This window comes from Pelodiscus sinensis, chromosome 5, assembly GCF_052426305.1.
Source record: "Pelodiscus sinensis isolate ZL-2025 chromosome 5, ASM5242630v1, whole genome shotgun sequence".
NCBI classification, from domain to species: domain Eukaryota; kingdom Metazoa; phylum Chordata; order Testudines; family Trionychidae; genus Pelodiscus; species Pelodiscus sinensis.
Genome location: NC_143056.1, coordinates 123,979,422 through 124,007,316, shown reverse-complemented (window position 1 = coordinate 124,007,316; position 27,895 = coordinate 123,979,422). Strand labels below are relative to the sequence as shown.

General features: G+C 40.0%; 1 protein-coding gene across 2 annotated transcripts in view; it reads left to right on the top strand.

Annotated features, from left to right (window-relative positions):
- Positions 1-27,895, top strand: part of CPT1A (carnitine palmitoyltransferase 1A) — a 78,769-nt gene that overhangs the window by 38,485 nt on the left and 12,389 nt on the right. The window contains exons 9-17 of one of the 2 annotated variants that reach the window (XM_006131643.3): positions 2,505-2,589; positions 8,585-8,780; positions 11,713-11,901; positions 12,718-12,823; positions 14,881-14,997; positions 16,415-16,579; positions 17,749-17,883; positions 23,362-23,514; positions 27,230-27,334. In XM_006131643.3, the coding sequence (XP_006131705.2) occupies positions 2,505-2,589; positions 8,585-8,780; positions 11,713-11,901; positions 12,718-12,823; positions 14,881-14,997; positions 16,415-16,579; positions 17,749-17,883; positions 23,362-23,514; positions 27,230-27,334 (1,251 nt within the window). Of the gene's footprint in view, positions 1-1,934; positions 2,023-2,504; positions 2,590-8,584; positions 8,781-11,712; positions 11,902-12,717; positions 12,824-14,880; positions 14,998-16,414; positions 16,580-17,748; positions 17,884-23,361; positions 23,515-27,229; positions 27,335-27,895 lie in introns of both variants that reach the window. The other variant, XM_075928332.2, reaches the window with a different exon arrangement.

Below are 27,895 nucleotides of genomic sequence, written 5' to 3'. Positions count from 1 at the left end.
CTTTATAACAAATCAACAAACTCCACTCGTGTGACCTTCCTCTACCATGGAAGCAAAAGGAAAACTTCCTTTTGCTATAGTAGTGTTTGAATTTTAAGTTTGCTGTGAACTGCTCTCCACTGCAGGACAAAATAGTCACATTACATTTGGCTATTTTAGTAGAAAATAATAGTACACATATATGTTAAATAGTATGCTAATATATTCAAGCCCCGAATATGTGGACTACCATGTAGGAGAATGCAATTCTGTTTTGGGAAGGCAAGTTTTAAGGGTTGTGCTGTAGGATTTTAATGAACAAAAGATAGATGATAGTGAAAATGACATCTTTCAGGAGCAGCAGAAATATTGTGTAGAAATAGTTTTCATTCTGTGTTTACTCTGCATATTTAGAATACAGAGAGTAGCATGTGTGCATGCACACTTGAACAAAAGAGCAGTAGAGCCAACCTTGAGTCCTTACATTTAGGCAAATAAACCTAGCAAAATGGAAGTACTTATTTAATGGGCATATCAAAATGGAAAGTGAAATATGACAATAATATCATACATTTCAGTGAGCAGAAATCCATCCAATTACATTTGCAGTCTATCCTCACTGTACTTCAGTTCTAAAATAAGTAGCATTGTGCTAAAATTTGAAAAACTTCCCTTTTAAATCCTGAAAACGAAATGTAAAAATTCTTTAACTTTTTCAAAAAGTGCAACTTTGAGGAGAATAATAGAAAGCACTAGAAAACCAGGGGTTTAATTCCTGGGTAAAGTCAAATAATTTCACAGCCCTTTGAGGAGCAGACATTATGTGCTAAATAAGTTGGGAGGCTAAAGGCATTTTCAAACCAAAAAGTATCATGCCATTGAAATGGATACTGCTTACCAGTAATGCATGACATAGGGCTGTAGGAACTTACAGGACAAATTGATTTCCAGTCTTTTTTTTTTTATAAAGCAGGCATGTCAAAGTGATTTCTACTGTTATGTTGCAACTGGAGCAGTTCCAGGATGTGCCTGGAAAATCATATTAGAGGCACATGCAAACCAAAACCCAGCAACTAAATAGTTCCAAACTTTGGGGAAGTTCAGATCCTGATATGGGCCTTGTGACGTTAGTCCATTTCACTGCTTCCTGTAAAAATAAACAATAAGCTTAGAAAATTCATAAGCACTATTAAATGGTGTTAGATATCTTAAGAAATTCAAACTTAGAAATGTTACCGGTACCTTCCTTCTCTATTTTAGTGGGATCGTAGTTTGTTTTAAAAACAGTCATTGAATGAGTCTGTGGGGTTGACTTATTTTTTTTGTATAGAGTAATGCACAGATAATGCCATGCTAGTGGCTTTCCTGTTATCCATTCAGTGGTCTTCTCCTTCTCACTGTGCCTTCAGATTGCATTTAGTTTCTGCTCTATTTTGTGGCCCAGTTTCATTTAATGAATAAATGTGCTAACGGAGGAAATCAGTTCTACATGAGACATAGGATTACACGGATGCTTTAAGAGACTGAAGCCTAATAAGAATCTGCTCTCTTGCATATATATATACACACACAAAATATGTTCACTGGTATGCCATATAATTGTGAGGAATCAGAGGCTGTGAAGAAGCATCCCCCAAGTGATATGTGAAGCTCAGCCTCAATGATTGGAACGGAGAGATCCTTGAATCTGTTAAATCCACAGTTTCATTTGATCATCTGCTGCTGAAGGGGAAGCTTGTGGCAGCTTGGCAGTGTACAAATGACTAGTGGAAACACTCTGGAACCTAACATGGGGTAGTCCAGGGGGTGACTAGAAAGAAAGGAGAAAGTTTAGAACAGATGTGAATCCTCATGTTGTCCTACAGTCTCTCTCTAACCAGCATGTGTGTGTGTGTTCTCTCAATTTGTTAATTGTATGTATAAAAACGCAATTATAACATACGTTTGCGGCATAGATTCTTCTGATGGGATCCACTGTTCCGCTCTGCTCAGCTCAGTGGGAGCGAATGTTTAATACCTCCCGTATCCCAGGAGAGGAAACAGGTAAGAGGGGAGATCCAAGGACGAGGAACGTCAGGGAATCCAAACAGTCTGTGGAATGTTTCCGAAGGGTGTCTACATCATAGATCCAAAAGCTACTAGACCTCTACTTTCAAAGAACAAACCTGAAAAAGGAGTGAAAAACACTCTGATATTAATGTGGATGTATGCTATGACCATTTCTCAGCGATTTGCAAATTAGTGTCCTTGTTTCAGACATTTCTCTTTTTTGACTGACTTCAATTAATACGGTAGTATTCTGACAGATTAATGGTTTTGGCTGTTCCTTTCCTTTGTCTAAAAGCTGGCCTTTGGAAACTGCTGCCCTGTTTTATTTCATATTTACTTTTTCTCCATTCTGTTCCTTCAGGTCCTTTTGTTTTTTATCTACGTTTTTACCTCCATGAAAGCTACGTTCTCTGTGAGATCTCGGAATCATTTGAAATCCTTTTACTTGGTTTTTGACTTTCCTTTTTCCCTTTCAGCTTATGATTCACAATACCATCCCAATGTGCTCTTCTCAGTATGAACGTATGTTCAACACTAGTCGTATACCAGGCATAGAGACAGGTACAGTTTTAGTCCTGTCAATGTTTTTAGCCCCTACTTGCATCTTAACCTTCTTTGTGCATAATAGGAGATGTCACAGTTGAAATCACCTTTAGTAATAATCCTTTTAACCAAACTGACTTCTCCATAACATGCTGAAAGATAATTGTATTGCTTTTTATAATAAGGGCTCAATTCTTTAAAGATATGAACTACTTCCACAGTGTTGTGAAGGCTTGTCAATATAATAAAGGTAGTATCTACTAGTTAGAATGGTGGGAGGAGTCTACTCCTGGATTCTGTTCCTGTGTCTGCCATTTATTGTGTGACACTAGGCAGTTCCCTTTATTTTTCTGTGATTAGTTTACCTGTTTTACCTTACAGAAATTATGAGATTTAAATAACTGTAAAAGGCTTGATGCGGGTCTTCAAACATAAGTCAGTATAAATAGGACATAGTTAGGGCCCTACCAAATTAATGGCCATGAAAAATGCATTACGGATCATGAAATTTCATCTCTTTCCATGAAATATGGTCTCTTGTGTGCTTTTACTTTATACAGATTTTACAAGGAAAACCAGTATTTCTCAAACTGGGGGTCCTCACCCAAAAGAGAGTTGCAAGGGTCAGGTATCTTCTGCGCTGCCTTCAGAGCTAGGCAGCCAAAGAGCAGCAACTGTTGGTCTGGCACTTAGCTCCGAAGGCAGTGCCCAGCGGCAGCAACGTAGAAGTAAGGGTGGCAATACCATACCATGTCCTCTTTACTTCTGCCCTACAGCCTTAAGAGTTGGATGGCCAGAGAGTGAGTGGCAGCTGCTAACTGAGGGCTGAGCAGCTGCACAGAAGGGTGCACTGCCATAACATGCCATCCATCAGCAGCAGCACAGAAGAAAGGCAATTATGCCTTCAGAGCTGGGCTCCTGGCCAACAGCTGCCACTCTCTAAGCTGCCCAGCTCTGAAGGCAGTGCTGTTGCTTGCAGCAGCATAGCAATAAGGGGCAGTAGTACTGCAACCCCCACTACAATAAGTTTGCAACCCCCCTCCACCCAATTTATTTTTAAACAAGACCCCTACAGCTACAGTTCCATGAAATTTCAGATTTAAATTGTTGAGATCATGAAAGATCATTTTAAAAATCCTGTTACCATTAAATTGACTAAAATAGACCATGAAGTTGGCTGGGCCATACACATAGTAGATAGGTAGACATGATAGATAGCTGCATTTCTGAAAAATGCAACTTTAAGTGAAGCTATTTTAAATAAATCCATTTTCCCCATAAGAATTAATGTAAATGGGGAGGTTAGATTCCAAGGCAATCTTTTTGCCAGACAAAAGGTTTCATATACATATACAGTATCAATTAAAAAAAAATTAAAAAGCAAATTAATACAAGTATAAATTTAAAATTTTAAAGAAACAATGTAGTATAGTAAGTAAGAGAAAGAAAATGTTTGCTGCGGGTCTGTGCCCCTCCCTGCTGTGTGTATGCAGGGGTAGAGAGATGCAGTTAATTAGTGGGTAGATTGTGTGCATCCAACTGAAGGAGCTGCCCCAGGAAGGAACTTGGCCCATGACAGCCATAGAGCACCTGAATGGCCAAATGCTGCTGGATACCCCAGAGCGTGGGGCCTTAGGGGGAGTGGCATGGAGGAAGATGGAAGAAGTCTTGGGGCCATCACAGGCAGTTTTTGAGACCAGATACATCCAGCTGACCCTAATGCATGGTCCCAAGTAGCTCCTTGGAGGTAGGTGCCTTGTTTTGTTCCCTAGGGGAGTCCCCAGATGGGAAATGCCTTCCCAGCTATGCCTCCCAGCAGTGCTGGACCTGTGAGCATCACCATGTATAGGTACCACCCTGTTGATGTCCCTGTGCAGAGGGCATCCCCAGCCTAGATTTGCAGCCCAGCTGCTTTCAGGAAACATTTGGATTAAGGTTCTGCTTTGACTCTAGCCCTGATGAGCTTCCCCATTTTGGGACCCTGGTCTGGTGGCCAGCGGAGGCCCGCAGGGGTCAGTAACCCACAGAGCTGACCTGCTGCCAGTTTGCTAGCTGCTTCATGCAGCTGGGCAAAGGAGTTGCTCTTTCCACTACTGTAACTAGCTTTGGTTGGGCTGCCGCCCTCTGTGTTCTTACTCCCTTCCAGCAAATGGAATGCAAAGGAGATGGAATGGAACATTGTGTACAAAACTGTACTCAGGAACAAGATCGCCAATGCTGCATGCACGCGGACACACACACACACACACACACACACACACCCACCCTACTTTGCAGGTGACTGTTGGCAAGCACTATCCTGTGGAGGGTGGCTCTGAATTACTGCAGGGTAGAGTCAGGTGGGTATTTTGTGTTTACAGCTGAGAGTTGCCCAGTCTTACCCCACACAGACACAGCCCACTGCAGACAATGAGGCAGACGAGACTAAAAAGTGCCTTGAGCCGCAGCAAGAGCTTCCTCTCACAGGCTATGTCTAGACTGCAGGCTTCTTTCGAAAGAGGCTCTTTCTAAAGCATCTTTCGAAAGAGCCTCTTTCGAAAGATCGCGTCTAGACTGCAGGCGGATCTTTCGAAAGAGAAATCCGCTTTTTCGAAAGAGAGCACCCAGCGAGTCTGGATGCTCTCTTTCGAAGACGGCCTCTTTACATTGAAGAACGCCTTCTTCCTCGTGAAATGAGGTTTACTGCCATCGAAAGAAAAGCCGCGTTCTTTCGAAATAATTTCGAAAGAATGCGGCTTGAATCTGGACACAGGGGAAGTTTTTTCGGGAAAAGGCTACTTTTCCCGAAAAAACCCCTGAGTCTGGACACGGCCCCAAAGACAGACTCCGCTGCTGAGTTTTCAGGGGAGTACTCAAACCTTGTCCCTGTTCCACTCCAAGCCTGCTTCTTCCCATTCCTGCTCCACTTCCTTTCCAGAACACATTGCATTCTCCTTCCTCCACTCTTTCTCTCCAGCCTCCTGAATGCTGAGTAAGAGCTGAGTGCTGCAGCAGTAGCCAGATATTAGGAAGGGGATGCTGCCACCCTTCCTCACCTACCCCCACTTACAGGTTGTGTAATTCTACCATATAAAGTCACTGGTTTTCTAGAGAATCCTGCAAGCAGTGCACAGAGCAACAACATTTATAAAGAAGCATTGAAAACTTTAAATGAGCATGTTCTCTAATGGAACATGGACATAACAGTAGAACAATGCTAATCAGGAAGATGTTAAGTAAGGAGTTACTGTAGTTGCAATCTTGAGAGAGAAAAGGGGATGTCTAGGTAGTAAGGCACTATTATTTATATGATGATATCACAAAAACCACACTTGCAGTTGGTACCCTTGATGATCTGAGAAACCATTGATTAAGTAGGCTTGGAAACTACAGCTATGTTCTTATCCCCTAAAGTGTCTTGAGTTGCGCTGCTAAAGTTGTTAATCTGATCTTCCAACAGCAATTACAAATTGTTAAAAAAGAACACATCCTTGGCATTTTTTAAAAATAATGCTTCTTGTCATTTCTTAAAATTATATCATGCAGCCCATATTCTGCTACTTTTAATCCTGCAGTGAAGTCCCAACAGTGAGTGTGATAGAAACTTCTGTAGTGGTGGATTGTGGTGTCACAAACACAAGGTAATAATTTACTGCAGAATAAAACCACTTATTTTCAGGACAAAACAAAACAAACCCCCCCTGAATTTAGAAGCATTTTAATTTAGAAGCTTAAAACCAAAATCCTAACAAAAACAGGCCACTTCTCCTCTATAGAGCAATTTGTCAAGAGTATTTAAATCATCAGGTATTCTCAGTTAGAACAGCGAAGGCTTAGTTGAATTTTCTCCAAACCAATGGAATTACGTATCACACCAGTAGTTCTCATTTGGGGCCAAAGTGTCCCTGATTAAGGCATAGAAGGAAGGAAAAAGGCAAAAAGCATGCAAAAGGTCCAAGGGGCTACAGAGACTGCTCTTTTTGTCTGCTCCTGGGATACATCTGGCCCCAAAATGAGCAAGAAAGAAACTAACACTATGGCACTGCTCTCCCCCACCTCTTTGTACTCCTCTCACTTGACTGAGAGTGGCCTGGGCAAAGAGGCTTGGGAGGAATAGGCTCTTTTTGACAAGTTCAGCATTATGTACTATAATTACTTGAGATGCACTGGAGAGAGAGAATTCTCAAAACTGAAAGTGTAGGAACGCTTTGTGTAACTAGTTCATATACTTTTTTGCATCGAGTTTTGCAGAGTTATGGCAAATTTATATTGCATTACAACTGTAATGTACAATTGAAAATCACTACTGTTGTACCCTAAAGTTTCTGCTGCTCCAGGCAGCAGATTTGAAGTATTTCATATGAAAAGTTTGTCATCTTCATACAATAACTAATTACTTTCTCTTAATCATTTTCATGTCCTGTTTGCTCTTTTCAGTTTCAGTGTGTTCACTTTTTCTCTTGAAAAATAATTTACTTCAGTTTTCTATTACTAATGCATATATTGGGTTCACTTTGTTCTCATTTTGCGTATTTATTGAAATCACATTTTTCCTGCATCTTGAAGAAGGAATTAATTTCTATTTTCAATAATGACTAGAATAGTATCTTAAATTATTTCTATAACAGCTTTAACATATAGGCAATTAATGTTTAAAGCTATTTTTCATTTATCTCTGTACAGTATCCATTAAACAGTTATTTTACAATTTTTTATTACAACTAAACATAATATATTATGACAATGAAGAACTGTTTATATTAGACTTCAGAGGTAGAAAAGGCCTGTGAGATCATCTAGCCAGCCTATCCCTTCTCCATAAGAAACTCTTGCAATTTTCTTCAAACATTTATGGATACACAGAAATAATTTTTTTCTACTAGTAATAGAACAAATGTTTATGGAAAGTTATATATGTAATATCCTAATCTCTTTCTTCATTGTTAGACACCTAAATCTATATTTGGGCACCTAAATAAATGATCTGATCATGAGAAGTGTGGAGCACCTGTAGTTCTTATTGAAGTAATAGAAGCTGGGGGTAATGGAATCTCTGGAAAATCAGGGTCCTGATCCTCAGTCAAGAAGTGCAGTCCCTTTGCATAGGCGCACAAAGGGGCCATAAAACTAGTGAATTGTAGCCAGATAAGAAACCCCAATGGTAAGGTTGAATTCCTGAGTGTGAGAGCGTTCCTTAAATCACCACCCTTAAGTCATAGCCCCCATCTGAGGGATGTAAATGTAGCATTGCTGTACTCCAGATATTCCCAGCTGCCAGAATAGATGGGCCACAGGCAAATTTAGGTCAGGCCCGAGGCTACGCTTGTGGCTGGCGCCAGCTAGTTGCAACAACTTTTATACCCACCCTTTCTGCACTGACTTTTTGGCCACATCACAGAACTGGAATGCAGATCACTTTCTTAGGGCATGTCTTCACAACAGACTAGACCAACAGGACACAACTAGACCATCAGGGGTTGATCTATCATGTCTAGTATAGACATGATAAATCGGCCACTGATTGCTCTCCTGTCGACTCTGGTACTCCACCAGAATGAGAAGCGAAAGGGAAGTCAATGGGAGAGTGTCTCCTCTTGCCCCACCACAGTGAAGACTCCATGGTAAATAGATCTAAGTACGTTAATTTCAGCTACATTATTCATGTAGCTGAAGTAGTGTACCCTAGATCGATATCCCTTCAATAGTGTAGCTATGCCCTTGGTTTTTTAACATTGGCACCCAAGCTAGAAAGTGTTTGCTATATGTATATAAGAAATTATAAAATTTAGCATTTTGCTTCTGTATTTTGTATAGCAGTATTTTCATGCTAACTTTCAGATAATGTAATGAATTGCCAATGTTACAAATCAACACTTCATTTGATTTAACATTTTATAAATAAGTAAGTTTAGATATAATGGTATTTTATGGTAAACATATGCCCTTTAAAGTTAAATTTTTGGTATCAGATTGTTTCCATCCTAACATCACGTGACCTTAAGGTTGCTTTCAAATCTTTGATTCTGATTTTTAGACACTATCCAGCACATAAAGGACAGCAGACACATTGTTGTGTATCATAAGGGCCGTTATTTCAAAGTCTGTCTCTATCACGATGGTAGACTATTGAAAGCTCGGGAAATTGAACAGCAGATGCAAAGAATTCTGGATGACAGTTCACAACCTCAGCCTGGAGAAGAGAAGTTAGCAGCTCTTACTGCAGGAGATAGGTATGATTTTTTGTAATCTGTAACTTTGCTAATATTTGAAGACAGTTATTTAAAGGTGCTGGGCCCAGTGCCATCTCTGAACCTTATTGTCTGTGGTTAATTATTCCCAATCTGTGCTCTTGTCAATCACTGTAATGTGAAACAACTGTTGAACCTTTTCTGGTTTTACTTAAAGTAACGTAGCAGTGACCAGTCACCTTCTACCTATTTGAAGTTTGAGAATATTGCTTTAATTATGAAATAAAAGTGAATCATAGAATACTAGGACTGGAAGGGATCTCGAGAGTTCATTGAGTCCAGTTCCCTGCCCTCCTGGCAGGACCAAATACTGTCTAGACCATCCCTGATAGACATTTATCTAACCTACTCTTAAATATCTCCAGAGATGGGGATTCCACAACCTCCCTGGGCAATTTATTCCAGTATGAATCAGTAATTGTTTAATTGAGCAATATTTGATAGCTTATGAACTTTTATATAAATCTGTTTTGATGTGACATTAGCATATTTAATTAGATAGATAGAAAGAAAGAAAATCTTAAAACCAGGACTGTCAGATTCTGCTGATTATACGAGTATAAATCTAAAATATCCCTTTGACTTTGGAGTTACTCCAACCAAATTTAAGAATGTCTAATTGAGAAAGAATTTGATTGACTGGACTGAACTTATTCATGTTATAACTTCGCTGAAGTCAGTAGCCTTACACCAAAGATCAGTTTGTCCTCTTGTTTCTGGTAGGCTTGGAAAACATATGCCTGAAAGATTGATGATTCTTTATTTTAGAGAATTTTCTCTAGAGGTTTCCTCTGCACTACAGCCTTAGTTGAAAGTCAGATGGTTTTTAGCTCAAGCAGTAGTGGCTCATGAACTAAGTTCCAGAGGTCCCAGGTTCAGTTCAGTTCTGTCGGCATTACATGCAGTCTTATAATAAATTAATATTAAATTATACACCCTCTTACACAGATTTACTTATTTGACTCCAAAAATCTAGCCACCTGCATACAAGAGAAAGGGGTTACAATTTTTGCACTCAGACATCAGATACTATCTTTGTTAGCTAAAATCTCAGACATAATTAGGGCTCTACTAACTTTCATGGTCCATTTTGGTCAATTTCACAGTCACAGAATTTTAAAATGGTAAATTTCATGATTTACCATGTTTAAATCTGAAATGTCATGGTGTTGTAATTGTAGGGGCCCTTACCCAACAAGGAATTCTGTGGGACGTTGCAAGTTTATTGCATAGGAGTTGTGGTATTGGTACCCCTGCTTCTGTGCAGCTGCTTGCAGCAGCATTGCCTTCAGAGCTGGATAGCTGGAGAGCAGTGTCTGCCAGCATCTGTGCAGTAGCAAGGATGGCATGGCATGGTATGGTATTGCAGGTAGCAGTGCAGAAGTAAGGGTGGCAATATCATGCCATGCCATCTTGCCTTCTGCACTGCTTTTGGCAGTAATTCTGCCTTCAGAGCTAGATTCCTGGCAGGCAGATACTACTCTCTACCTAACTAGCTCTGAAGGCAATGCTGCTGCCAGCAGCTATGCAGAAGGAAGGATGGTATTGTCACCTTATTTCTGTACTGGTGCCTACAGAGCTGGGCGCTTAGTCATCAGCCACCACTGTCTGGCCACCCGGCTCTGAAAGCAGCAGTATAGAAGCAAGGGCCACGTGAGTACAGCCGGTCCCCAAGTTACAAATGGTCGATTTACGACCGTTCGCATTTATGACCAAACCTCCCATTAAGCAGTCGTAAAGGTGGTCCCCGAGATACAAACGCGACCCGTGCTTACAAACAGCGCAGTTGCAATGTAACTCAATGGGGTCCCACTTACGAATATTTAGAGTTATGGCCAAGTATTTGGTCCGTAACCCGTTCATAACTTGGGGACCGGTTGTATGATATTGTAACCTTTACTTCTGTGCTGCCCTCAGAGCTGGGCCACATGGTCAAAATTAGTTATGTAAAATGCCATTTAACTGCTTAAATGTTAGGTTTAACTGGTTAACCCAGTAAGCAAGATCCTGGGGGCTTGGGACCACTCTAGCCTACCTGGAGCAGCCCACTCCTGGCCCCGTGGGGCTGCTATTCCTGCCAGCCAGCCCTGCAGGGCTGGAGTACTGGTTAACAGGTTACTTACTGGTAAGCATCACCTAGTCACCAGTTAACTGGTTACCTGTTCACATCCGTAGTTAACATTACAACCACCACTTTCCTTTTACCTAGCTCTGAAGGCAGCACAAATTGTATCGACTACACGATTAGCCAGATAACTGCAATTTAACATCCTTAATCTCTCCAGGTTATTACACTCATCTCCTTTGTCATAGTATTTGAGCACCTACAGTGTTTTTGTGACCTTTTAAATCTAATTTCTAGTGTGTGTGTGTGTGTTTGTGTCTTTCCATAGATGTGCATCAAGAAGTTGTGTTTTGTTAGGCTCTAAGAGTGCATGGTGTATAGTGTGCATTTTGTATACCAGAGTTATGTTTAATTCCGGAAAACCAACTTTCCTGCCTGTGTACTACTTGGAGTTGGCCTTTGACAGTCCCATGACTCTGATTCAATAATATCTGTAGTGATGTCCTCACGTGTCACTGCTAGTACAGATTCATTAGGCACAAGGTGAAATCTGAAGAACATTTAGCTCTCTTACAATATAAGATTGCTTTATAGCTGTGGTGTCCAACATGCTAGCCACTAGCCACATGTGGCTATTTGGCCAGTTGAGTGTGGCTAGTTAGCTTTAACAATGTGGCTATTTAGCCAGTTATGTGTGGCTAGTTCACTATAGCAGTAGCCACTATAATGGCTACTACTTCAGAGCTGATTGGACACCATAGCTTTATAGACTCACACTGTGCTCTTAAAGGTGGTTAAAAAACTGACACATTTTCATAACATGACCATAAACTGTAATTCTTGCTGCAGAGTACCCTGGGCTAAGGCTCGTCAGGCCTATTTTGGCCATGGGAAGAACAAGCAGTCCTTGGATGCTGTGGAAAAAGCAGCTTTCTTTGTGACTTTGGATGAAACTGAGCAGGGATACAGGGAAGAGGATCCAGTGACTTCAATGGATGCATATGCAAAGTCTCTGCTTCATGGCAATTGTTATGACAGGTACAGCCGTGATAGGTGGGAACAGTGCCACTTAGTCATGTTAATTTACTGAAGAGAATACTGGTTCATGTGTAACTTAGGATGGTGGTTAATTTTACATGTATCCTATAAATTGCACTGTATAGTCTTGTATGTTTTGGTCGTTTGGCAACCAAGTCATAATTTTATTATTTTACCAGTGTGGTGATTTTGTTTAATCTGCTACTTAGATCAGTCACTTTTCCCCATGTTTTTTAAACATCGTATGTATGTGTTTTGCATTTCATAATTCATAACCAGTTATAGTGTCATAGCCATGCCAAAGTTCACAAGTACAAGAAGCATTCAAATTTGTAGTGGTGGCTTGGTCGCCAAGAAAACTTTAAAATTCCAGATTTCCTTTTTGTTCAAAATGTACTTATTGTTTTGAAAATGTGTAGGTTTTCAATCTTTGAATTTTCAAACAAAAGTAAAATGCTTAAGAGTCTTTATTTTTATTTTACATAGTTTTTAATACAAAGCATAATACACAGTTGTAAAATCACATCCTCATACTATCAGATACATTTGATTGGCAACATTCACAGAAGGCATTAATCTGTTTAATTTTATTTCACTTTGATAGAGTTTGAGTTGTGCCTATATTTTTGCCTCTACTACATTTGACCCAGTAAATTTATAGGCTGGCTATTTCTGTAGCATGTGTTTTTAAATCTTTTGTTTTCTATTTGTCACCCAAAATTGTGTGTGCTAGGGTGTCTGAATAAGAGAGATTCAACCAGATGTCACTTTGGAAAGTTTTAAATATCCAAAAAAAAATTCCCAATTTTTTTTTAGGTGGTTTGACAAAACATTCACTCTTGTCGTATTCAAGAATGGCAAAATGGGCCTGAATGCGGAACATTCTTGGGCAGATGCTCCTATTGTTGGACACCTTTGGGAGGTGAGTGTTTATATACCTAACAAAGTAAGGTAACAAAAGGGGTTATCTCATCTTAGTTACTTTGGTCTTGTGAACAATGAGGCTGAAGTTTGTTTAAAGTTACACTTACTAAGAAAGTTGTAAGAGTTCATAGTATTTCATGTGATAAACATTCAAACAGAAAACTGAATGGTCACTGCCTCTGTTTATAGTGCTGTTCCATTTGTGTATTCCACTGTGGCTTAATGTACCTAAGACCAGAAAATTCTTGCAAGTAATGTCTGTTGCTTTACACCTGTGCCTTTACCTCTGCTCTTATGCTCTACCCCAAGAGTACAAGGGACAGGATAAACCTATTGCCTTTCCAGATCCTTCATACTGCCACACAGACTCTGTCAGAAGCTCCCAGTGTTTGGAGGGTCTCCTGTTTTCAAAGACTTCAAACCTGGAAATAATTCAGAATTCTTATCAGTGATAGTGTTTATAATTTTATTAGCTTGTTTAGATTTCCTTCCATCCCTCCTGGCGAACCACTCTGTCCTGCTACAGAAATTAGATTATGCAGACAGCATCAGGCTTCAAAACTGTTTCCTGCCTTCACTCTTTCTTGGTCAGCAATGATTTCCAGCACTGCCTCTGCTGCCTTAGAGAAACACGTATCTCCACCAGGTGCTATTGCATTACTCAAAGAATTAAATTTAAGCATAAGAGAGAGAACTAAAATAACACACTTTGAAAGAAGTATAAAAAACTAACAAGATAAGTATGTGTTGGGAGGTGAATGTGAAAGACATGCATGTGTGAGATACTAAGGAGAGTGGCAGTCAAATATCCAAATCCAGATGCACTTCATCTCTCAACTTGGTATTTGGATGGCATCAAACCTAGAACATTCCTATTCTAAAACCATGTGAACTATTCTCAATAGTAGCAGAAAGGACTCCGCTAGAAAATATTACTTAGCCAAATGGAAACATCTAATTTGGTGGGTCTACAGGAAGATATCTCCAACAGATATTCCTGCCATTTTAGATTTTAGAATAATAATAATAATATAATAGTATTATTATTATTTTAGAGAAACACTGACTATTTTGGTTTTTATCTCTTTTCCTTTATCTAGTTGTTTTTAGGGTATGGCATTTATTTCTTGCTAGGAAGTCAAGATTAAATTGAATTTGGTATAATTTTCTGAAGGATTAACTACTGCTAGCTGATTATACCTAAAGATATAGTAGAATCTAATCATTAATTTAAATATCAGTTGTGTACCAGGGGGTTGGCATGGTTTGTCTGTCAAATGGAGTAGCACAGTGATGAGCAAGAGGTTTAAAGTATGCATGGAATAACAGGTTTGCTATAAAGATGCTTTGCTCTGTACTCTGGGTGTGCTACCACTGTTAAGCAGATTTAAGTATCAACTGGAAGTCACGTTGAAGAGTATGTAGACATCAGTGGGACAGTCACTTTCTTTTCTACTCTAGTTTCAGGAGCAGCAGCACAGTAGACTTATACAGATTTATGGTCTCACATATTATTGCATTTGTGGTAAAATACTGTGGAACTCCCATTTTTACAGTAAAACTGTTTCTGTTCATTTAAGAAATAAAATATTTTTGCCATGACCATTAGCAGTGTATAAAAAGTGCTTGCAATAAACACAAAAGCACAGAAGAGGCTGCATTCATGTTTTTATTATTTAGATATTTTTACTATCCTTTATTTTATAAATCAAGAGGTACCTCTTGTCTAGAATCTGGCTAATATCCAAATAGCGCAGTCTCTGCTTTGGTTAATTCAAGGTTCTGATTTAAAACAAATAAATCCATTGTGGTGGCACTTTAAGAAAATTCCTTCACCAAAGCTGTGTTCCTGCTCTAAATACTAGAGAGAGAAATGGAATGTTCAGTGCATTACGGAACATATATCTGCAGATACAGTTTTGTGTTCTGAATCTAGAGTAATTAATATTTCTGTAGATTAAAAACGGAATTGTTAGCCTAACTCCAAAATGAAAGCTATAACCTGCAGCTCTTTTGTATAATATATATAGCTCCGTTATGTCTTGTTCTCTGCAGAATGTTATGTCTTCCGAATGCCTTCAATTGGGATATACAGAGGATGGTCATTGCACAGGAGACATCAATCAAAATATTCTATTCCCCACCAGACTACAATGGGACATCCCTGAAGAAGTGAGTGCAAAATCACCAATAAGTTATTGAGTTCATTTTACTTCTGTTTGTCAGTAGTTACCTTATGGTGAAGATAACTTACCCCACTATACTTCAATTTATTTGAGCCTTTTCTGAGGTTCAGTTATGTGTTTCACTTGAGCAGCCTTGGGATAAGACAAGCCATAACATTTAGGTTTACATTTTGCTTAAATTGAGAGTTTTTTTTATTAAAGGCTTTCCCTCAAAACTGTTCAGTTTTCTGACCAAATTACCAGTAAAAACTTAACTAAGCTACACTTGCTAATTTGTGAATGCCAGCACTGAAAAATGGCCATCTATAATTTTCAAGATTTAACAGCACTGTAGCAACCCTAAGATTTCACTATTTCAAATTATGCTCCAGAAATTTGTTTGCTATGTAATAGAAGAAATTGTCCACTTATAATGTGTATTTTAGCAAAGTATCATATACTAACTTTGCATTTCTAATTACTTGCTAATACAGAAGACTGTGAATGTAAGTCAGATTAGTGGCGGTGGCTGCAGAAAATGGAGCATTTTCCCTTCTTTCCTTTCCCGTATTTTGTATGAGACCTTCGTTAGGTTGAGGCCAGCTGTAATAAGGGCTGGCTTTTACTCAGAATTCTGTCTTAAGGACATGCAATCAAGGTCAAAGCTTGCCTGAGTCCTGGGCAGACCACTACATGAACCTCTCTAATTTGACACTCTCTGGTCTGGCAAAAGCCATGGTCCAGCATGATTTTAGTTAGCTGAATGTCCACTTATGATAGGTGTTGCCAAGTTTCCTGTGGTTCCATAAAGTTTTACAGCCCCCAGTCTTGGCTTGCAGTGTTCTGTGCTGTGATTTAGCTCTAATTTACCCTTAAATGTCTTCTAACAGCCCAGTAAACAGTGCAAGTGCTGGCAATGCTAGACAATATTGACCTCCCATGGTTTGGCAAATTCTCTGGTTCAGCACTTGTCCGGTCCTAAGAGCACCGGATTAGAGAGGTTCAACATGTACTTCATAAAGCCAGTCTAGATTTAAATTTTAAGTCATGCCAAGATGGTGGATGATGGAGATGTTAAGCGAGTATAGCAACATGGAAGACACAGAAGCATTCATTCATTTCATGTGGATCTGTACATATCATATAATACTATTTAAGCTTTAGTGACTTGGAAAATATCTCAGAATATGAAAATCTGAACAATTTTGCTATCTCCTAGAAGCATCTTGACCTCTGTTTTTTCCATTTTTCAGCATATGGGAATTTAAATAGCTTTCTGGTCAGATATTTGTAGCTATTTAAGCTGAGGATGAATATATTATTTAGCTATACATAAAGTGTATGAACGATCTTATTTTTAACATTTTCTTAAAGAAACAGTGCCATTTTGTGTTATGTATTAAAAAAAGTGTTGATATTTTTAGTGCCAAGAAGTGATAGAGAGGTCCCTGTGCACTGCGAAAACTCTAGCAAATGATGTCGACTTCTTCTCTTTTCCCTTTGATAATTTTGGCAAAGGATTAATCAAGAAAGCCAAAATAAGCCCTGATGCCTTTGTGCAACTTTCCCTTCAGCTGGCTCACTATCGGGTAAGAACCAAAAGCATCTGGTTATGTACAGAATGTCATGAAATGGTTATAATAGGCTTTAATCCAACTTCCACTAAACTCAGAAGAAACACACTCCCTTTGATTTCAGTGGGAATTGGATTAGGCCCTAAATGATCAGCTAGCTGCAAATTCATTATTCCAAAGATCATTTCTATGACATGCAGAGATTGTTTGTTGCGTTTTAGTGATCTATTTACAGATGTCCTGCACTTAGACAAAGGAAATGGATTTCATTAATAGATATTTTTTCATATGTAACATCTGTTATCCTGAATCATGCAGATTTACTTTGTAATATTTTTTAATCATATATGCTTGGTTACTCCAATAGCATTCATAGATAGTTGAACTGTGATTTCTTTCTCTTTCCCTTTCTTTCCCTCTATCATTAGTGCGCTTTTAAATGAATCTCTGCATCAGAATCCCCATTCTTGCAATTGACTTAGCTTGGTAGATTTTCTCAGTGTAAGGTATTTGTGCTTAATTTTTCCGATGCTTTTGTAGGTGAAACTTTTTTTTTAATATGATCATAGAAATTTAGACTTTCACACTACTGCAGCCAGTTTTCTCATCTTGAATTTTGAACGTATCCATGAATGTCCCTTGCCAGGCAATCACCTGGAACATCAGTTCATGCTGTTGTCACTTGCTGCCTTCGTAGAAGGAGCAACTGGCTTGCACACCTGTCCTAACTTGAAATTTAACCTTGAAAGGCTGCTGATGTGTATTACTTCTTAGTGTGTAACTTCCTAGGTAAATTTTAAAAGTGGTGCATGGGATGTAACATGCCCAAGTAATATGTAAGAACCTTTTCATTTACTAGTCAAATCGGCTTTGGCTCAGATCTTATCAAACTATAGAGGATTGTGAAGAGAAAAATGGGGTCGGATAGATTTTTGTTGAGGCTTTTTTAGTTTTTATCAGAAATTTTGGAAATATTTGTTGAGCCATTTTTTTTCATAGACTTTAGGATACAGACTGTTTAAAGTTTTGGATGAATGCGCATGTATTCACACTTTAGCTTGGTTAGTTTAATTTATTGTGTTGCTTTTTATCAGTTTCTGTATGCTTATCTTGAACTGCTGCTTGATAATACCAGGTTAAGTCTAAGTAGACTTTTTAATCTTTTTTCTCCCTCATTTTTCAAGGACATGGGAAAATTTTGTTTAACATATGAAGCCTCTATGACCCGCCTGTTCAGAGAAGGAAGGACAGAAACAGTGCGCTCGTGTACTATTGAATCATGCAATTTTGTTCAAGCCATGGAAGACCCAACCCAAAGTGTAAGTTCATTGCAGCAGTTCATGATAAATTCTCATCAATTTTGTGAACATATATAGATATCTGGTAATAAAACTCAGACTTCCTGTGATAGTACATTAGATGCATTTACTACATTGCTTACCAACCCAGAAATAGTATTAGCCATATGAATAAATCCCATAATAGGTTTTAAATGCTTAGGAACTAGTATATCTTTAATATTTTTCTTGAATGAAGAATAAATATAAAAGTTCAGATCTATGCTGCAAAGTTTTGTATGCCTAGATATGTTAGCTAGAGGTTGGGGAAAAAAAACCAGACCCTCTATCTGACATAGCTATGCTAGTAAAACCTCCAGCAACTGTGCTGATAGAGTGCTCCTGACAGCATAGCTAAGTTTTGCAGATGTGGTATTACTATGCCAACGGGAAAAACTCCTTCTATTGTCATATGCATTAAGGGACTCTGCCTGTATAGCTGCAGCAGCAAAGCATTTTTAGTGCAGGCAAGGCTTAAATGCAAGGGTAGTGATTATAATCTGTACTTCCCCATCATTGCAGAAGGATTTCAGAATTGTTAATATCAAATGAGAACTTCAGTAACTAAAAAACAGAAAGTAATCCTTTTCTTTGCAACTCATATTCACAAATATAAATCTCTTGCCATTTTTAAGAAAAAAAGTTTCTCCTTCAAAGAAGAAAAAGTAAAGCAAATGAATGCTATTGCAAGGTAATTTTCTGCAAAGTACTGTGCCAGCTATGCTTATGTTTTATTTTAAGGAATAAATATTTGATAGTGGTTGTAATAGTGTGAATGCTGACAAGGGAACACAAACATTTCTGTTTGGCATCCTGCAATAATACCAATAAAACTGTGATATATTACCAATAAAATCTATCTAGCTAAAATACATTTAGAAGAAACTATTAAACTGTGGTGTGGCTCTTCCCCTGGTTTTTATCATGAACTAGCTGGAGTTACCCAGCGTTGCTCGGTCCCGCTCCCCGCCAGCCGATTCGCTCCTCCTCCCCACTCCGCCAGCCCTACTTCCTGCTGGCTGGTTCTCTTCCTCCTGATCTCCCTTGGCCAGCCCCGCTGCCCCCTCCCCCAACCAGTCCTGCTTCCAGGCCCCTGCCTTTCTCCCGGCCAGCCTTGCTCCTCTCTTGGCCAGTTCCTCCCCTTCCCGTCTTTCCCCTCCCACCGCTCCCGCAATCAAGTGTGGCCGGTGTTGTGGGTGGATGTGGGTGGTTTTTTTTTTTTTTTTTTTTTTAAGATTACCTAGTAACCGTAGCCATGGGAGGCAAGCCGGATGCCCGAGCTGTTGTGCACATGGGGGCGGGGTGAGTCCCAGATGGCACTTTGGGGCCGCAGGCAGTGGGCACATGACCTAGGGTGGGTGGGGCTGTCCCTGCAGCGCAGTGCAGCAGGTTATTTTTTATTTTTACAGGTTGAGATCAGCCCGATTGGATCTAAAAGTATCTTAAAACTTTCTCCTGGAGGAAAGGTTATCCCATGGAAAGTTTGGTTGTGGTTGGTCTTATAGTGTCCAAGTTATTAGAGCACAAACATTCTCCTTTATATATTAGATTATGCAGCTTCTATTCATCTCCACTCTAAGATCATAATAAATAGCGGTTATGAATAGTGACTGCTTCTGGTTATTTTAAAGAAAGTTTTTGTAGAACTTTCTTTTCTTGAAAGGTTTGAATGTGTTAACATTTTGTGGTTTAATTTTACTTGTCCAGAATGTATCGGTTAAAATCAGAAGTGACATTCATCCTTTTTCCTGTAGTGGTCATAAACAGTTCTGTTACAGAATATGGAGCTGGATTTTGGTCTTTCTATTTACTTGAACGTAGTTTGCCATAAAGTTATTAGTCACCATTTCTAAACGACCATAGTACAAGAAAATAAAACCATAAAGAGCCCTGCGTGTTTAAGATGCTGGAGAAATATAAACTATTTAGTCTAAAAGATTCTTTCCTTACACCTCAGCATTTTTACTAGTTTATTGCAATTATTTGCAAAGTCACAAATGTAGTTATAACCTCACCATGGTACTAAGCAAGAGAACTCGGCTTTGGGTAAAAGCTTGTAGAAGGAAGGTTGTATGTGGGTTTTTTTTATATCTATATCCAGATGTTTAATAAATAAATGTCATGGGAAAATCTAAACAGATGAAAGGTAAATTCAATACATTCTAAGTAAGTACAAGTTTTCTTGACTGTGAATGCTTCTTTAAGTGAAGCAGATAGTTCTGCTACTGCACAGTTGGTAGGGTAAAGTCCTGTTTTACAGCTGTGTAGTGCAGGTCAATGTTTTGTGAACATACTGTATTAAGAGAACAGAAAACATGTTCATTTTACGCAATAATTGCCCACATTCTGCTCCAACAATGTGAAAGGTCGAAGTGAGGACGCTTTATGTACAGGCGCTGAATTACATCAGTTGAAATTGTCACTCTTTGGGTTTACAACTACAAGTAGGCATATTACTGAAGACACCTTTGAGACATCACCAAGTGAATCCAGTTCACATGGTGTTAAATACCATCTTTGCAACTTCATCATATGTAGATTTAAACAAAAATTCACAGGTGAAATGTTTATCTTGCCCTATGATTTCTTACTTTGTGCTCTCAGACTGATTGTGTAAAGTATTATATGTCACGTTTCACGAAATGGCTGTTGGCTTGGAGCGTGGAAAAAACTTGCCTGATTTTCAGATTTGCTCATCATCCATAGCTCCCACTGACTTCAGTTGGAGTGTTAGCAATACTGAAAATTAAGCCTAGAACTCAAACCTAATTTGTTACAATTGTGTTTGATTATGCAGTGTGAAAAATGCTTTTCCCCTTATGAACTTACTGAATGCCATGCTAAAAATCACTGGAAAATGGGTGTGCAACATATGTAATAATATTGCTAGAGGTGCTCAGTTTTGAAAATCTGGGTTTGGGCTTATTTCAGAAAGTGCTGTGATAATGTCCTGTCTATTTGGCCAAATATTTTAAAAGTAAAAGTTATGGCTAAGGTTTTTTAAATTACAGTAGATTAGATGATTCAATCATCTCAATCACTTATGATTTCTCCAAGTCCTGAATGACCTTTTCTGAAGGCAGTGTTTCAGCCTCTGACAGAATGCTGTTTCTAGTAGAATACTTTTTTCCTTTCTGTATTTCTGTCTCTTGTTTTTTTCCTCCCCTGTTTGTCCTGATCTCTGTGACTTCTTTTCTTTGTATTCTTTCTCCTTCAGTACCGTGTGATACTTTCCAGCTACACTTACTCTTCTGTCCGTCTCTTTGCCTCTCTTCCCCCAGTTCCCCAGTGGCAGCTTCTGTTGGATGTTGTTACTATTTCAAGAACTACTACCAGCATCTCATGCCTAACAGAAATAGACTAACACTCTTAGGATACGTCTACACTAGCCCTCTCGATCGATCTAGGGAGGCTAATGAGGGCTACCGGAATTGCCATCAAACCTCCAGGATTTAAATATCCCTCGCTTGATTTGCATGTTCCTGGCCAGTCGCCATTTTAGAAATTGACTAGCCCAAAGTAACTGCCCGCATCTACACGTGGCAGTGAAACGGGCTTCCGATTTAAAGCCCCTAATTCGAATTAGATGGTAAACTTCATTGCAGGAGGAATACCACCTAATTCGATTTAGGGCTTTAAATCGGAATCCTGTTTCACTGTCGCCTGTAGACGTGGGCAGTTACTTCGGGCTAGTCAATTTCTAAAATGGCGACCAGCCGGGAACATGCAAATCAAGCATGGGATATTTAAATCCGGGCTTGATTTGCAATTCCGGTCGCCCTCATTAGCCTCCCTAGATCGATCTAGGGGGCTAGTGTAGACGTACCCTTAGAGAGATAGAAGCTCAAGAGTGGTAGGCATGTTAGTCTGTAACTTTAAAAACAAAACAAGTAGCCCTGTGGCACCTAACAGACTAACAAATATATATAGATGATAATATGAGCTTATGTGGGCAAAACCCACTTCTTCAGATGAGCTTGAGTGGAACCACATATGTGAAGAGATGGTATACCATGCTCTGATGGGAAAGGGTTAGGGAAGACGTGACGAATTCTCATACGCCTAGTAAGCTATTTCACAGTATGAAATTGCCAAGCACATTCTGTCCTAGATTATTTAGAAAATGAGTGTTTTATTTAGTAACTAAAATATTCTATTGCCATTGACTACACTCTCAGTCAGTCTCCTAAGTAGTACAGGTTGAATCTGTCTTAACCAGGACTCTAGTCCTGCAACATCCCTGACCCAGAAGGGTCCTTCTGGGCCAGGGATGTTGCAGGACCAGAGAGTCCCACAAAGGGCTGGTGGCTGGGAGTCCTGCAGCAGGAATGGAGCCCAGCAGCAGGGCTGCCTCCTGGTGGTGACACTTGGTGGGGGGTGGGAGGCAGTGGGGCTGCCCGGCAGGGCTGGAGCCCAGCAGCAAAATTACCCGGCGAGACCAGGAGGCAGTGGGGTTGCCTGGAGGTGGGGCTGAGAACATGGCAGCAGGGCTGCCCGATAGCGCAACTAGCAGCCCTGCTGCCTCCTAGTGGTGCAGCAGTGCAGTGGGATTAAGAGGCAGTGGGGCTGCTCTGCAGGGCTGGGAGCCCGACCGTGGGGCTGCCTGGTGGCAGGGCCAGGAACCTTGGAGTGAGGTGCCCAGCGGTGCAGCAAAGAGCCTGGCAGCCCTGCTGCTGCCCAGCAGAGCTGCCTGGTGAGGCTGGGAAGCAGCAGGGCTGCCATCTGGTGGCACAACTGCACCCCAGCAACAGGGCTGCTACACTGGGCCAGGAGTCCTGTGCTGAGGGGCCAGCAATAGAGAGAAGTGTGGGGGGAGGTTGGCAGTGAGGCCATGGCTAGGGGACCAAGGAAGAGCAGAAATTATCTTCCCTGGTCTGGTTAAATCCCTCATCTGGCCGGGACCCATCAGGTCCCGAGGGTGCCAAACTGGGGAGGTCCAACGTGTAGTAAAGTTCCCAGCTCTTTAATCAGTTTGATCAGACTTGCTTTGCGTAGCTGTCTAAACAGAGTAATAAAAATACAGAGTAAGAATAGATTTTTTTTATTTATAATCCACAGGAAGCTTGATTTGATAAGATGCAAAATAGAAGCAAACTTCATAGAACTAGTCTTGTAATCATATCTCTCCTGCTGTACCTGATTCAGTGAGTTCTCTTAGTTCTAGAATTAAATTTCCCTTCACTATGGTTTTCTACCAGAAACTATAGACACACATGTTAATTCCTGAATTTGAAATATGTTAAAACTAGAAAATTTGAATTAAAAAAAAATTAATCCCACGTCACTTAAAACTTCATTCGTTGCTGTTGGTAGTTGTTCCTGAGAGCTGGTTTTCGTTGCGTACTTTGTCTTGTACTTGACCCTTAGTGCTACAGGCTGAGACCAATCACTACAATTTTGATTTCCCAATTTAAACATCTTCCATCTTTTTCCCTTTATGTTTTTTAAATTATTCTTTAGAATGAAAAGAGGTGTAAACTATTCAGGATTGCTGCTGCTAAACACCAGCACATGTATCGCCTTGCCATGACTGGTTCAGGCATTGACCGTCACCTGTTCTGCCTTTATGTGGTGTCCAAATACCTTGGTGTTGAGTCTCCTTTCCTCAAAAAAGTAAGTAAAATTTCTTGGTTGCTATCCACAAGGGCAGCTTCATCAAGTAAACAAAAGATTAGCTATCAGTAGTTAGCTTTTTCTGATATGAACTTTCTATAATTTAGGTTAAAATGTGTAATTCCAAGGTAAATGTGACATTGATTTGGTTATGCTGACATTTTGAAATCTCTTAATGAATGCTAATCTAGCCCTGGTCTACGCTACAAAATTACTTTGGTATAATTCTGTAGCTCAGGAGTGTGAATAATCCATACTCCTGAGTGTAGTAATACCAATCTAAGTACTGGTGTAGAGTCAGACAGTGCTATGTAAGTGGAAAAGCTTCACCTGCCGACATAGCTATCGCCTCTTGCAGAGGCGAAGTTAGGTGTTAATCAGAAGTGCTGCACTGGCGTTGACAATTTTTCAAAGAGATGTAAAAGGTATTGTAAAGAAATGAATCAGTGGAGTTAGACTTTTATTTTTTTTCTAGATCACATTACTTATATATAAGGTATCAGGTGAAGTCACCATAAAATATCACCCTGCAGTTAATGTTCACTTAAGAAACTGAATGTGTGGCGCTACATACCCGTTAGGGATTATCACACTAACTGAAGGTGAAAATTGTAGTAATTCAGGACAGCAATACAGTAAATTCAGGATTCGCTGATGTGGCATCCTGACAGATTTCCTGCTCCATCAGTGATGATAAACATTTGACTGCAGGTATTTTGTATGTTCCCTCAGTATATTGTGCCAGCTCTGCACAGGTAGCTAGCATAATAGACTTCATGAGAGCCTACAAAGACCACAGACTGAGATAAGGTACAAAGGCACCGAGTCAGGTTTACTGTTGAACAAAGTACATTAATAGTTGTCAGTAGCCAGATGGCCTCTGACCCCCTATGTATTTGTACCTGGGACAATAGACAAGGCTTAATCAATAGTATGGATTTCACTATTGTCCCCTATGTTGGTCAAAGAATTACGTTGAGGTACTCCAATAGTTATGGAGACAAATGAACAATCTGACACACACCTTACGTATCATCTTCTGCATTAATGATACATTTGCTACCTCCCCTTGTATTTTCCTCCAAAGCATTCACTACCTGTTGTTATGCTTTCACTCGAGTTGTTTCAAACTACTTTATTATGTACTCAGCTGGGTTTCAAACTACTTTATTATGTACTCAGTATTATGTACTGTACTGATGGAATGTATTTACACACTTCATGTGCTTTTATCATTTCTGGTGCCAAGGGACACTGCCTTGCAGGCAAACATCTGCTTTTGACACAGCCTGTCAGTTACTCATAGCATAACTCTTGCTTACTTTGGTTCAAGGACCAGGCCCAAGCTTCAGGCTCTTTCTTTCTCCTACAAATGTATTATCTTGAGTAATGAAATTAAAGAACCTTATATAGTTTGGGTTCTTCGAGTGCTGTCCCTGAAGTTGCTCCACTATATGTGATGGAGCATCCCAACACTGTTGATAGGAGATCTTTGTTAGTAGTGCCTGGTCGGGACATGCATGTCTAGTTGATTTCTTATGGCACCTGCAAGTCTATTTGGAGTATGCTTGTCCTGACCCCCTCAGTTCCTTCTCAGCTGTCCTTGGTTGAAGACAGAACTCAAGAGTACTGTGTCACCTCCTTCTGTAGTTAGAGATAAAAAAAATACACAGATTAGTTAGAAAACCTCATCCAACTTCTCCCCTTCTTGTAGGAAGTTAGTATAGTTGTTTTTGCCCCCCTCCCTCCATCCTATCATTCTCCCCTTTGGAGAGTGACTTCTTGGGCTGACTGTCCAGCCTCCCCTGGATTCAAAAAGTACACTTCCTGCAGGGAACTCCCTCTGTATCAAATGCCTGGGCAAGACACACATCCCATCCAAATGGGTCCACTGCAAGAATTGAGACCTCTGCCTGAAAATTATTTTAATGGAGAAGTTTCTCCAACTGGCGTCAGAAATGAGGGAGCCTAAACCCTCAAGCAAATGCTCTCCCTCACACTCTGAACCAGCCAGGAGCATGGTTCAGTCCTTTCAGGAGAAGAGGAAGAGAGCCTCCTCTCTCTCCTGAGGGAGCTGCATACCAAGAATCAGTCTCTGGTTGCCCCAGTGCCAGAATCCCCTCTCCTCAGCACTGATAGCTCCATGCTAACCCAGCCATCTTCTCCCATGCAGTGATTGCTTTTCTCTGACAGGGATGAGGGCAGCAGGGAGGAGGCTGTATTCTCCCCTCACATCTCTTCCCCGCCACAACCTAAATGACCACAGTGGCCAATTTACCCACAAGCAGCTGACTCAATTGCCCTGGTTTGTTCTGCTATGGATGCCAATGCAGATGCCATATGCAGTGCATTGGCCATCGTGGGATACATGGGGCTGTTACAATCATCTCAAAGTGCACAGATCTGCTCACCACCAACTTCCTGTTTAGCCTCAGAGGGGCTGTGTTAGTCTGTAACATTAAAAAAAAATTAAAAATTAGTGGTCCTGTAGCACCTCAGAGACTAACAAAAAATATATATAGTGTCATGAAAGCACATGAAAGTTCATGATACTATATATATACTTTGTTAGTCTCTAAGGTGCTACAGGACCACTTGTTTAAGTTCCTCTATAGCTTTCAGTTCTAGGGGACTGGAAGAGTCTCGAAGGACATAGAAGATGACCCAATGCAGGACACTGAGTCGCCCAAACACAACTCCTCATACTCCCCTGATGAAGCTGTCATGCCACCTCCACCAAAGATGGCAGATGACTTCAAACAATTCCAAGAACTTTTTAAACAAGTGGCTCTTAGCTAGGAGGAGGTATAGGAGAACCAGCACAAACGCCTCAAGATCCTCCAACCATTGGCATCCTCCAAAACTGCTATGCCTATAAATGCCTATAAATATTAGATCCAGCCAACATCATCTGGCAGATGCCTGCCTTGGTGGTTCTGATGTGTAAGAGAGAGGACAGGAAATACTATGTCCTGGCCAAAGGCATGGATTTCCTATTTCCCCACTCTTAACCCAACTCCTTAGTAGTTGAGGTTGCAAATCACAGACCCAAACAGAACTGCATAAGAAATTGACACTGTAGGATAAGGACTCCAATGTCTATCTCCTAGGCCAAAAGATTTATGAATCTTCCACGTTGTAATTTTGTGTCGTTGATTATACTGCTCTTCTTGTCTGGGTCACAAAGAATGAGTGTAATGATCCACTTGAGGAGGAAAATAACTTTTTGCTGTTTTCCGTATTCTGTCTTTAAATTGATGTGCTATCACTAGAGATTACATAGGACTCTTATTTGATGTAAGGATCACAGTTTCTTAATACTTTTGCAGATCAAGGGACTGATCCAAAGCTTGTTGAAGTCAGTGGGAATCTTTCCACTGACCTTAGTGGACTTTGGATCAGATTCCTGGTGATCACTCATTTTATTTCAGCAAGCCTTTTCCAAACATACTCCTAATGGGAACATAGCTATTTTCTGTATGGGATCAATCTCAGGACCTTGTGTGCATCTTTGTCTCCTTTTTTATGTCACTTGTCCTGAAATATAAATAATTAATTTTAATTTGTTCATTCCATTGTGAATATGAATTGGAGTTCATATTTAGTAGTAGTGTTTTATTAGCAAAGTCTTGTAACTTAGTTTGATAATACCTGCTTAATTGCAACACATAAGCTGCCAATATGCATATTACTCTTGACTTTATATGCTCTAAAGGTTTTGTCAGAGCCTTGGAGGTTGTCAACAAGTCAAACACCACAGCAGCACATTGATCTGGAGAAGAACCCTGAGTTTGTGTCCAGTGGCGGAGGCTTTGGACCTGTAAGTTTGAGGGTTTTTTAAGAAATATTTTGTAATGCATACTACATAAACGAGTTAGTTTGTATGCTCCTAACTTAACTTTAATTTCAGTGTGAAGATTGAAGACTGTAGGTAGGTATGTAAGTGACTGGTCGACTATATGATAAGCATAAACAGCTTAAAAGCCGGTTCCCCCCAGCACCATCTCCATGGGGGTAGGAAAGGCAGGGGGTAGCAGGATGCTGTGCCTCTGCTTTTTAGATGTATTAAGAGCCAGTTGGCTCTTAATACATTTAAAGGAAAAGCTGCAGCGGGTTTAGCTCCGGGGGCTCCCTTGCTTATCGACTAGTCCATGGAAATTCTATCAACTAGTCTATTAGTTGATTAAGCTAAATTTAACATCCCTAGCTGTGGGGTTCTGAAAGCATATGTGTTAATGTTTTTCCTTTTGTGTATGTATGTGCTCAAGGAAATCTGTCTTAGCTTTGTTCTTTCCTTTCAGCTAGGCAAATAAAGTGGGTCTTGCAGAGGAATCCAGGTGTTGTAGGCAGACATACATATCATGAGATTTGGTGAATGGGG